The sequence below is a fragment of the Dendropsophus ebraccatus genome, chromosome 1 (genome assembly GCF_027789765.1).
Source record: "Dendropsophus ebraccatus isolate aDenEbr1 chromosome 1, aDenEbr1.pat, whole genome shotgun sequence".
NCBI classification, from domain to species: Eukaryota; Metazoa; Chordata; class Amphibia; order Anura; family Hylidae; genus Dendropsophus; species Dendropsophus ebraccatus.
Genome location: NC_091454.1, coordinates 212894977 through 212908345, shown reverse-complemented (window position 1 = coordinate 212908345; position 13369 = coordinate 212894977). Strand labels below are relative to the sequence as shown.

At 44.6% G+C, this 13369-nt stretch overlaps 1 protein-coding gene across 1 annotated transcript in view; it reads left to right on the top strand.

Annotated features, from left to right (window-relative positions):
- The first annotated feature begins 6130 nt into the window (after positions 1 to 6130).
- DOCK6 (dedicator of cytokinesis 6) overlaps positions 6131 to 13369 on the top strand; it is a 55407-nt gene continuing 48168 nt past the window's right edge. Inside the window, exon 1 of the mRNA XM_069946942.1 lies at positions 6131 to 6232. Within this exon, the coding sequence (XP_069803043.1) occupies positions 6177 to 6232 (56 nt within the window). The 5' untranslated portion in view covers positions 6131 to 6176. The remainder of the gene's footprint in view (positions 6233 to 13369) is intronic.

Below are 13369 nucleotides of genomic sequence, written 5' to 3'. Positions count from 1 at the left end.
ATACTGCAGTACCAGTCAGATGATCTTTATTTCTGTTGAATTGGGATGCGGGCGCACCTGTATGTGCCAGCCTCCCAATTCACCATTGCACACAATGAAGAGTGCAGCCAGAGTCGCACTCTTCATTGTGTGACCAGTCAGGGATGTCAGTTTTCTGAGTATGTTTGATCCCGGACGGTGTGTATACTATGGGGGAGATTTATCAAAAATGATGTAAAGTGAAACTGGCTCAGTTGCCCCTAGCAACCAATCAGATTCCACCTCTCATTCCTCACAGACTCTTTGGAAAATGAAAGGAGGAATCTGATTGGTTGCTAGGGGCAACCAATGTGTATACACTCCGTCCGGGAATCCCTTAGAATGCAGTGCACATAAGTTGTGTAATAATCATGTCCATTGTTGCACATTGGCAACAACGGGCGTGATTAATACACAACTTATGTTGTGTGAACATGGCCTAATGTTGTTTTCACTTAAACAGAATGTGTCATCTAGATGGGTTTTACTCATTGGAGCCTCTTACTGGAACATGGTCCTTTTGTCTCATCTCTTTCTACTTTCTAATTGTATTTTTTTATGTAGTACTTTACTTTATTTGTAGTAGTTTTAACAGTGTTTATAAACATGCGTTACAGCAAACCTCATGGACACTGACACAGTGAACATCTCCAGACCCTGGTCTTTGTATGGGAATCAGGATATATTTGAGAGCGTGCTCTGTGGCCTCCTTCCACATGGAGAGGTGACTGAGGGTTAAGCAGCAGCTATTGTATGTAAGTCTGTTATCTATATACTGGTGTCACCTGTCACTGTACTCCTGTCTGTTATCTATATACTGGTGTCACCTGTCACTGTACTCCTGTCTGTTATCTATATACTGGTGTCACCTGTCACTGTACTCCTGTCTGTTATCTATATACTGGTGTCACCTGTCACTGTACTCCTGTCTGTTATCTATATACTGGTGTCACCTGTCACTGTACTCCTATCTGCGTTATCTATATACTGGTGTCACCTGTCACTGTACTCCTCTTTGTGTTATCTATATACTGGTGTCACCTGTCACTGTACTCCTGTCTGTGGTATCTATATACTGGTGTCACCTGTCACTGTACTCCTGTCTGTTATCTATATACTGGTGTCACCTGTCACTGTACTCCTCTCTGTGTTATCTATATACCGGTGTCACCTGTCACTGTACTACTGTCTGTGTTATCTATATACTGGTGTCACCTGTCACTGTACTCCTGTCTGTTATCTATATACTGGTGTCACCTGTCACTGTACTCCTGTCTGTGTTATCTATATACTAGTGTCACCTGTCACTGTACTCCTGTCTGTTATCTATATACTGGTGTCACCTGTCACTGTACTCCTGTCTGTTATCTATATACTGGTGTCACCTGTCACTGTACTCCTGTCTGTGTTATCTATATACTGGTGTCACCTGTCACTGTACTCCTGTCTGTTATCTATATACTGGTGTCACCTGTCACTGTACTCCTGTCTGTGTTATCAATATACTGGTGTCACCTGTCACTGTACTACTGTCTGTTATCTATATACTGGTGTCACCTGTCACTGTACTCCTGTCTGTGTTATCTATATACTGGTGTCACCTGTCACTGTACTCCTATCTGTGTTATCTATGAATAATTACTGAGCGCCGCACTACCCCTTTAATTTTAAAGAGTCAATGTCATTTTTTTTTTGCAGAAATCAATAGTACAGGCGATTTTAAGAAACGTTGTAATTGGGTTTATTAGGCAAATCTGCCATTATCTGCATTCAAAAAGACTTTCCCCAGCCCCCCCCCCCCCTCCTCTCTCTCTCATTCACTGCTCATTATCAGGAAATCTCGACTCTTTTGCATCAGTCGGGCCCTGTGTAACCTATGGAGAGGGGAGGAGGGAGAAGGGAGATTAGCAGCAGAGAACCAAGGATTACACAGTGGGAGCTGTGTGAAAGCCGTTATTCAGAGGTCAGAGAGGTCAGCGCTGACTTTAGAGGAGATAGCCTGGTGATGTAGCTGTAAATTAACTCTTAGTTGTCCTGTTTTGGTGCCTCATCTCCCTCCACCCCTCCCCTCTCCATAAGAGAACCATGAACCATGAATTGCTTTTTCGTGATAAAAATGCATTTTTCGGCTAATAAAGCCAATAACAAAGTTTCTTAAAATCGCCTGGACTAATGATTTCTGCAAAAAAATAAATAAATAAAATGTAAATGACAGTGCCACTTTAGGCCTAATATAAACCAACTATTTAAATACCTAGAAATTGCACACAAAGACCTGATTTGCATTAAATGGCCATTTAAAAAAAAAAAAAATCAATTTCAAATACACTGTGTGAGCATAGCCTAACAGCATGTACCAAGGCATGAAGTGCGAGATAGAATTGGAGACCTGCAGTACCACCTAAGACCATTAGGTGTCTCATGACTCTCATCAGTCAACTAATACGTCTGATGCAGTACAAGATACAGCCACAGGGTGTCCCACAACACAGAAGTGCAATCTGACTGGATTGCAATTCACCATAAGCCCACCAGATGGCAGCAGAGGACAGACGTTAGAACATGCGGCTGCACTATAACCCATACTTGCAATAACTGCACATGTCCATTAGGTGTCACCAGTGACGCAGGCAGCTCCCCCAGTGTAATGTCTATTCTAATGGTAACGTGTAATATATAGACATCAGGGGAGGCTGCAGCACTAGTGACACAGACAGCTCCTCCCACTGTAATGTCTATTCTAATGGTAACATGTAATATATAGACATCAGGGGAGGCTGCAGCACTAGTGACACAGACAGCTTCCCCCAGTGTAATGTCTATTCTAATGGTAACATGTGTATAGACATCAGGAGAGGCTGCAGCACTAGTGACACAGACAGCTCCCCAGTGTAATGTCTATTCTAATAGTAACATATATTATATAGACATCAGGGGGGCTGCAGCACTAGATATACAGACAGCTTCCCCAGTGTAATGTCTATTCTAATGGTAACATGTATTATATAGACATAAGGGGAGGCTGCAGCACTAGTGACACAGACAGCTCCTCCCAGTGTAATGTCTATTCTAATGGTAACATGTATTATATAGACATCAGGGGAGGCTGCAGCACTAGTGACACAGACAGCTCCCCCAGTGTAATGCCTATTCTAATGGTAACATGTATTATATAGACATCAGGGGAGGCTGCAGCACTAGTGACACAGACAGCTCCCCCAGTGTAATGCCTATTCTAATGGTAACATGTATTATATAGACATCAGGAGAGGCTGCAGCACTAGTGACACAGACAGCTCCCCCCAGTGCAATGTATATTCTAATGGTAACATGTATTATATAGACATCAGGGGGGCTGCAGCACTAGTGACACAGACAGCTCCCCCAGTATAATGTCTATTCTAATGGTATCATGTATTATTTAGACATCAGGAGAGGCTGCAGCTCTAGTGACACAGACAGCTTCCCCAGTGCAATGTATATTCTAATGGTAACATGTATAATATAGACATCAGGGGGGCTGCAGCACTAGTGACACAGACAGCTCCTCCCAAAAAACTCAAACAAACATGATAAATTGCAAAAAAGACAATATAGAAAATGCTGTTTGACTAACACAATACGCTTTCTCATTACAAAATCAAACATAAATAACTAGACATACTGGTACTAAGATAAGATAAGATAATCCTTTAATAGTCCCACCATGGGGAAATTCAGTGTGTTACAGCAGCGTAGATATTACACATACAAAAAGCTAAAGGGTAAAGTAAAGGCATTACGATAAGTAGACAAAGAGAAGAAAAGGTAAAAAAGATACAATAAAACATTAGACTATTTTAGTTCTTTTTGTGGAGTGATCTCTGCATGGCTCGGTGTTGGTTGTACAGCCTGACCGCTGCAGGAAGGAAGGAAGGAAGGACGTCCGATATCGCTCCTTCTCGCACTTTGGGTGAATTAATCAATCACTGATAGTACTGCCCAGTGCTATCGCGGTCTCGTGCATAGGACGGGAGTCATTCTCCAGCATGGAGCTGACCAATGACAAAATCCTTCGCTCCTCCACCACCTGCATCGGTTCCAGGGGGCTTCCAAGGACAGAGCTGGCCCTACTGATCAGCTTGTCCAGTTTGGTCCTATCACTGGTTGATATGCCGCTCCCCCAGCAGACCACTCCAAAGAAGATGGCTGATGCCACTACAGAGTTAAAGAAGAGGCCCCTGGACTCCAAAGGCCCTCAGCCTCCTGAGCAGGTAGCGCCCGCTGTGGCCCTTTCTGTACACTGCGCCCATGTTGTCAGTCCAGTCCAGCTTATTATTGAGGAGCACACCCAGATATTTATACGTGTTCACTGTCTCAATGTCCGTCCCCTGGATGTCCACTGGACTTGGAGGAAATTTGCGCTTGTGGAAATCCACCACCATCTCCTTGATCTTTCCAGCATTAATCCTCAGGTGGTTCCACTGACACCAATCAACAAAATCCCTGTTCACCTCTCTGTACTCCCTGTCGTCTTCACCTGTGATGAGACCGACTATTGCTGCGTTTACATGTAACGATTATCGTGCCAATTCGAACGGTAATCGTACGTGTAAACGCAGCGAATGATCAAACGACGAACGAGAAATGGTTCATTTTGATCTTACAACATATTCTCAAATAGTCGCTCGTCGTTCACAAAAAATTCGCAGATCGTTTTGTGTAAACAGTTGTTCGCCGATTTAACCAATGTGTGAGATAGGCTTAAGCGATTGCAAAACGATCGCAAAACTAATTTTCCGTACGATATATCGTACCGTCTAAACGCTGACCGTTATGAAAAAAAAAACGTTACTCCAACATCGTTAGGGTCAATTATCGTTTCGTGTAAACGCAGCATATTGCTGAGTCATCAGAATACTTTTGTAAGCAGCAGGTAGGTGTGTTGTATCAGTGTGAAGAGGAACAAGAACTGTGCCCCTGTATTACAGATGACAGTATCTGACACAGTCCCTGGCTCTCACATACTGAGGTGTAGTGAATATGTTACATCCTGCAAAATGAATGCAGAGGGAAAAAACCCTTAAAATATACAGTGATTTAAAAAAAAACACATAGCCTAATGCAGCAGAATGAGGTGCTAGCTAGAATTGGAGACCTGCAGTACCGCCTATGACCACATTAATGAGTTAAAGGGGATATCCAGCGCTACAAAAACATGTCCGCTTTTCCCCCCTACTGTTGTCTTCAGTTCATGTGCAGTTTGTAATTAAGCTCCATTTACTTCAATGGAACTGAGTTTCAAAACTCCACCCAAACTGGAGACAACAGTAGGGGGAAAGTGGCCATGTTTCTGTAGTGTTTGATAACCCCTTTAACGATTACGTCAGACACAGCCGCAAGGTGTCCCACAATACGGAAGTGCAATCTGACTGGATCGCAATTCACCATAAATCCACCTGATGGCAGCAGAGGACAGACGTTAGAACAGGGGGCCGCGCTAAAACCCATACGTGCAATAACCGCACTTGTCCAGTAGGTGTCGCCAGTATATAACCCGCCGCCGGCTCTGGCTCCATACACCGGAGCGGGCAGAGTGTGGGCGGTGATGGGGCGGGTGAGGGGCGTCGCTGCGGGTTGTTCTGCCGGGATCGGGGCAGCCCTGCTCCAGCCGGTACAGTCGCTGCTGGAGTTGTGGCCGGGGACGCGATGGCGGCGGCTGCGGAGCGCAGGGCCTTCGCTCAGAAGATAAACAGGTGCGGGCTGGGGGAGGAGGGGGAGGAGGGGGAGGAGGGGGAGGGGGCGCAGGTGCGCTGCAGGTGGATGATGGGAGTAGGAGTAGTCACCGCTCGGGGCTGACCACATTTGCATCGTGTCTTGTTATAGGAGGGAATGCAAATAGGAGCTGCTGAGACTACTACTCCCAGCATGCACTGACAGCCGGGGCTTATAGTTACACTGCCCATAGACATGTGTTGGAAAACTACAACTCCCAGCATGCCCTGACAGCCGAAGGCTGTCAGGGCATGCTGGGAGTTGTAGTTTTCCAACAACTCAAGGAATAAATGTTGGAAAACCTCCCTCTATAGTATCATCCAGGACTGGCACCATGCCCATCACTATAGATATATAGCCCTAAAGAAGTGCATGGCCATAGTCACAATCTCTGCTTCCTGACAATGAATGGCTGCATCCTGAAGCTCAACAACCTATACAGATTCTGTAACAGGCTGATGTGGGTATGCCTGTGTATTAGACTATGGATTGGATCAATTCACTGACAGCAATAGCTATCTATCTGTAATCACCATCTATCTGTATTTGTGTGTGTGTATATGTATATATATTGATATATATAATTATACACACACGTATTCTGTGGGTGGTATCACTGGCAGCAATCACTATCTGTCAAAAAAAGTAAAAAAGTCTATAGGTTGGTTCAATTCAATGACAGCAATCTCTATCTGTTTATGTAAAGTATTAGTCTATGGGTGGGATCAATTCAATAACCGCAATTGCTCTATGTGTGTGTGTGTATAATATACAGTGGTGCCTTGGATTACGAGCATAATTCGTTCTGGGGCCGTGCTTGTAATCCAAATCCACTCTTAAACCAAAGCAAATTTTCCCATAAGAAATCATTGATATGCAGACAATTGGTTCCATGCCCCAAATATAATGATTTATTATTCTGAATAACATGTAAAACAGATGAAACAGCAGAATCTGTGATATTATAAGTTACTGTACAGTAATGGAGAAGATGGGAAACACAAGGGCGGACAGAGACTGCAGGGAGCATGAAGGAATGAGCAGGGCAGATGAGGGCACATACATGCAGCGCTCTCTGTCCAGGGAGAGAGGGGTTACAGCTATGGAGAGATTACCCCCACAGTCCTGTCCCCTGATGTAAGCCCCAGCCTGAAGTGGATCTGCTATGATTTGGAAGGTGAGGGAGACTTCCTGGGTCAGAGTACATTGCTGTAGACCCCGCTATGCAGACCATGCCCCTCCTCCACTCCCCCTCCCACCCAGTACAGGGAGCTCTTACACCAAAGCAATGCTCTTAAACCAAGTCACAATTTTGAAAATCTGTGAGCTCTTAAACCAAAGTTCCACTGTGTGTGTGTATATATATATATATATATATATATATATATATATATATATATATATATATATATATATATATATATATATATATATATATATAATTAGTAGGCTAAGGGTTGGATCAATTCAATGACAGCAATCCCTATCTGTTTATATATAGTATTAGTCTATGGGCGGGATCACTGACAGCAATCACAATATATATATATATATATAATGTGTATATATATAATGTATAAATTGCTATCTCTGATGTCCAGGCAGATGCTGTGGGATGGGGTGATTTGACCTCGCTGACACACTGTGACGCCCATTCATATTAATGACATGAAAAGTTCTGCATCCCGTAGACTGAGCCTCCTGTAGAGTCGGGGTTCTTCTGCTCTATAAGAGAGTATAACATTACAGCAATTCATTCAGCAAGTATCCAGTGTAGAGATCCGAGTCGTTCGCTGCTGCCGCACCATCTGTTCAGACAGCTGAGCCCAACAATGGCAGCAGGCGGCTCATCTGTCTGTGTGCAAACTGCTGAAGACGTACGAGGGCAACAAGGAGCCGGGCCAAGGAAGACGTCGCCCAGGAGGAGAGGAGGGGGGGGGACTCATAGGCCACAGAGTGGTGGAGGAGATTGCTGTGACTTCCCTTATTGGTAATTGAGATTGTAGAAATCTGTGTGGTTGGAAATGAACTTGTAGGAGCCGGGTTACTGTAATAAGATGTTACTGGGGTAATAAGAGGATCAGGAGCCGGGTTACTGTAATAAGATGTTACAGGGTAATAAGAGGATCAGGAGCCGGGTTACTGTAATAATATGTTACAGGGTAATAAGAGGATCAGGAGCCGGGTTACTGTAATAAGATGTTACTGGGGTAATAAGAGGATCAGGAGCCGGGTTACTGTAATAAGATGTTACAGGGTAATAAGAGGATCAGGAGCCGGGTTACTGTAATAAGATGTTACAGGGGTAATAAGAGGATCAGGAGCCGGGTTACTGTAATAAGATGTTACAGGGTAATAAGAGGATCAGGAGCCGGGTTACTGTAATAAGATGTTACAGGGGTAATAAGAGGATCAGGAGCCGGGTTACTGTAATAAGATGTTACAGGGTAATAAGAGGATCAGGAGCCGGGTTACTGTAATAAGATGTTACAGGGTAATAAGAGGATCAGGAGCCAGGTTACTGTAATAAGAGGATCAGGAGCCGGATTACTGTAATAAGATGTTACAGGGTAATTAGAGGATCAGGAGCCGGGTTACTGTAATAAGATGTTACTGGGGTAATAGGAGGATCAGGAGCCGGGTTACTGTAATAAGAGGTTACAGGGGTAATAGGAGGATCAGGAGCCGGATTACTGTAATAAGAGGTTACAGGGGTAATAAGAGGATCAGGAGCCGGGTTACTGTAATAAGATGTTACAGGGGTAATAAGAGGATCAGGAGCCGGATTACTGTAATAAGATGTTACAGGGTAATAAGAGGATCAGGAGCCGGGTTACTGTAATAAGATGTTACAGGGTAATAAGAGGATCAGGAGCCAGGTTACTGTAATAAGAGGATCAGGAGCCGGGTTACTGTAATAAGATGTTACAGGGTAATAAGAGGATCAGGAGCCGGGTTACTGTAATAAGATGGTACAGGGTAATAAGAGGATCAGGAGCCGGGTTACTGTAATAAGATGTTACTGGGGTAATAGGAGAATCAGGAGCCGGGTTACTGTAATAAGAGGTTACAGGGGTAATAGGAGGATCAGGAGCCGGATTACTGTAATAAGAGGTTACAGGGGTAATAAGAGGATCAGGAGCCGGGTTACTGTAATAAGATGTTACTGGGGTAATAGGAGGATCAGGAGCCGGGTTACTGTAATAAGAGGTTACAGGGGTAATAAGAGGATCAGGAGCCGGGTTACTGTAATAAGATGTTACAGGGGTAATAAGAGGATCAGGAGCCGGGTTACTGTAATAAGATGTTACTGGGGTAATAGGAGGATCAGGAGCCGGGTTACTGTAATAAGAGGTTACAGGGGTAATAAGAGGATCAGGAGCCGGGTTACTGTAATAAGATGTTACTGGGGTAATAGGAGGATCAGGAGCCGGGTTACTGTAATAAGAGGTTACAGGGGTAATAAGAGGATCAGGAGCCGGGTTACTGTAATAAGATGTTACAGGGGTAATAAGAGGATCAGAAGCGGGGTTACTGTAATAAGATGTTACAGGGGTAATAAGAGGATCAGGAGCCGGGTTACTGTAATAAGATGTTACAGGGGTAATAAGAGGGTCAGGAGCCGGGTTACTGTAATAAGATGTTACTGGGGTAATAAGAGGATCAGGAGCCGGGTTACTGTAATAAGATGTTACTGGGGTAATAAGAGGATCAGGAGCCGGGTTACTGTAATAAGATGATACTGGGGTAATAAGAGGATCAGGAGCCGGGTTACTGTAATAAGATGTTACAGGGGTAATAAGAGGATCAGGAGCCGGGTTACTGTAATAAGATGGTACAGGGTAATAAGAGGATCAGGAGCCGGGTTACTGTAATAAGATGTTACAGGGGTAATAAGAGGATCAGGAGCCGGGTTACTGTAATAAGATGTGAGTATAACGCTCTGGTTATAATGTACAGATTGTTGAAGTTACTCCTGTAACATCCTTTGCCCCCCGCCCCCACCCTATGTATATTTTCGCCCTGGTTTCCCTCGTCCTCCCCTCTCCCGCGTCCTGTTATTGTGTTGGGAGCGCAGGACTTCCTCTCATATCGGACTGTGTGAGACGGAGCGTCCTCTCCTGGGAGCTGCTATGAGACATGACATGGCTTCGAGTAGAGTGTGAGCTGTTTATCATTATCCTTTGGTTAGAGTGTCAGCTCTTGGGGTCGTCTCTTCCTGATGAGGCCGGGGCTGGTTTTGGCTTCTGTTACGGTGTGATGAGTTTCGGTGTGCTCAGGGTTTAGCCGTCTCGGGTCTCTTTGCTCGGGGTTTAGCGTTGATGTAACATGGTGAATTATTCAGAATGTGACCTGGAAATATTCGGCTCCCTCCCTGCGTCTCTGGTGAAATGTAGAGCAACCGGTTTAATGTGTCAGCTATTGTGCTGGGTGATATGAGCCGTCTGCTCTCCTCTTTGTCAGGGGAGTACCACTATCTATACCGTCAATGGACGCTGCCACCCACACCCTGGAGCATTATAAGCGTATTACAGATCAGTTGGGTACTTCATGGGTGCCTAGTCTATCGGCCCATTGTATAGTCCAGGATACTGAATGTACAGAGCCAGAGTTCTTATCTTCTATTATAGCTGCTTATGGTAATGAAGAAGAATGGGCGGGGCTTAGATAGTGCCACTGCGATGTCACCTATTTAAGCTGTGCTTAGTTTTGGCTAAAAAGGTTGTTTTTTTTCTTTTGCTATCTAGGTAACCTCAAGGGGTCTTCTAATTATTACGTTTTCTTAGGTGGGGGCTCTATCTGGTAGGGTCAAATGGGCCATGGATGGATATCGATGGGGGTCAAGGAAAAGAAGGAAGGACAAGGAGTGAGGGGGGGGGGGGTCAAGGACAAGGAGGGTCTAGGAGAAGGAGGGAGGGGGTCAAGGAAAGGGAGGGTCTAGGACAAGGAGGGAGGGGGTTTAAAGAACAAGGGGGGAGGGAAGGGGTTCAATTACAAGGAGTGAGGGGGGTCAAAGAGGGAGAGAAAGTTGGTCGAAGAGAACGAGCAAGGGGGTCAAGGACAAGGAAGGAAGAAGGGAGGGTCAAGGACAAGGCGGGTCAATGACTAGGAAGGAGGGAGCGTCAAGGACAAGGCAGGTCAATGACAAGGAGGGAGGGGGGTCAAGGACAAGGAGGATCAAGGACAGGGATGGAGGGGAGGTCGAGGTTGGATAGCAAGTGGGTCAAAGAGAAGGAGCAATTGGGCCAACGACAGAAATGAGCGGGTCCAAGAGAATGAGCAGGCCAAGGGCAGGCAATGATCAAGCTGGACTGGTGCTGTCTGTTATCTGATATTAGAAAAACATACTTTTCCCAGAGACAGCGCCACCCTTGTCCTCAGTCTATGAGCAGTATTGCAGCTCAGTTAAATTATCTATGTATGGAATCCCCCTTTAATAACCCCCCGCTGTGGATATACCTGTTACCCAGCTTCCCCCGTTTCCTTCGCTCTCACTGCTATGTGACCACATTTTTGTCACCTCACAGTAGACGAGATCTCTTGAGGTTTATGAGGTGTGACCTCACTGCTGCTCTGTGTATGACCTGTACGCTCCCCTACGGGATGAGGTCATGTATACTACAGGAATGATAATGGGTTAATAGTATGTCATTACATCACTCAACCTCATATCATCTTCATTCTGATCTTTACTAGCTGGCACATTGTCCGTCGTTGTTTTACTGTGGTAATTATACATTGTTGGCGCGTTATGATGTCGCTCTCATCTTTGATGCTGAACCATGTGCTTGGTATTTCCTGCTTGTACTTTTTGTATGTTTTGTTGGTTGTTTAGTGGGCATAAAATAGGGGGGGGGGGATAAAATGGCCGTCTCTTCATTGTACTTTTGATTGTGTGTATGTTGGGGAGGGGGTTAATTAAAGAATGAAATAGCCCTTGTTCTACTGCCCCCTACAGGGCTGGCAGGGATTATGTGATATATCAAAGTAGCTGGTGCCTATGTTTTAGATGTGCCCTTATACTGCCATATAGTGCCAGTCATTTTGCCCCTCTCAAGCATGGAAGGTGCCTGAGTAGTCTGCTAGGGAATTGTGTAACTCCTCCTGTCCATGTTGTCCTGTTCACACTGCTAGGAAAGCACATACAGGTATCCATAGGACTAGTCACCTGTAGGGGATCCATTAGCTGTAGTATAGACCTGTGATATAACACATGGGTGGCCATTTTGGCCTATCGTAAAGCAGTTGTGATCCTCCTACAGTCATGGGGGTTGCGCTATTTCAATATCAGATACCCTTGTAGAGAGCTCTGAGGTTCCCAATAAAGATTATTCAGAGAGCACCTACAAAGAGGACTTGATATATTGACGACTTAGTTTACATGACGGATTGGTAGGCCACTGGGCCGATCCAGTATGACCCATCTTACATTATTGAGTTGAATACTCAGTAGAAAAAGTAATATTTCTCTTCCTCCGGTGTTGTCCGTGTTCAGAGAATCCACTATCTGTACATTATCCATGCATCCTATATTCCTGTAGATGGTGGACGGGGGAGATGTGTAATGCCGTTGGGCTTTGTGTGTGAGTGCACAGATCAGTATTGTGCGGAGTGTGGTCGGCAGCAGCTGGTGGTGCTCAGTACTGCTCTGCTCCATCCGACTCCTCGTCCTATCTGACTGCAGGGACTTATTACAGGAATTGTATTGTAGTCGCCGGTAAATGTGAGTCACCATATACAGTACGTCATATAACTGTACTGGGTTGTCTCTGTTCCTGGGAAGATGGCCGACATTACTGAGCACCATTATACCTTCTGTAAGGTTGTCATCCATTCTCATGGGAGTTTTGCATGATGACTCATGGATCTTTGTATTATGCAGTGACCTGGGAATTAGGCAAGCAGGGAACTTTCCTTGGTCGAATTTCTAAATGGTTGATTTACATGTTGAGAATCTGCAGAGTATCAAAAAACATAAGCACTTCATAAAAGAGTGCCACCCTAGTCCTCAGGTTGAGTAGGGTATTGCAGCTCTGCTCCATTCACTTCTATGCAACTGAGCTGCAATACTAGAAGAAAGCATGTATATTTTTCTAATCATGGATAATCCCTTTAAGAATGAAAAAATCCATGTGGAAATTGACCTACTAATTCATATTATGTCAATTTCTGTGGTGGATTTTCCCTATTGACTTCAACGTACGACTTCACAATAAGTGTCGCAACAAAATCTGTCAATTTAAAATTAGTCTTTTTTTTTTCAATTTTATTTTTCTGATTTTTTTTGATGTTAATAAGCAGAGGCTGGGGCCAAAGCCACCTTTGCTTAAAGGTTTTTTTTTTTTTTTTTTAGGGAAAAGTCCTGGAAAACCTTACCATCAAATGTAGATTTACTCAATATAAATAAATAGCTGAAATCCGCGGTAGGTTAAAGGGGTATTCCGTCTGGTACCCCTTTTGGTAAGGCTTGGGTATGGGGTGGGTGAAAAAAAAATCCACTTACCTGACTCCCTGATTCTGCCGCTTCGTTCCCCCAGTCTCTGGCTGGAGAGGCACAATGCAGGAGCCAGAGAGGTAAGAGGATTTTCTTTTTTTT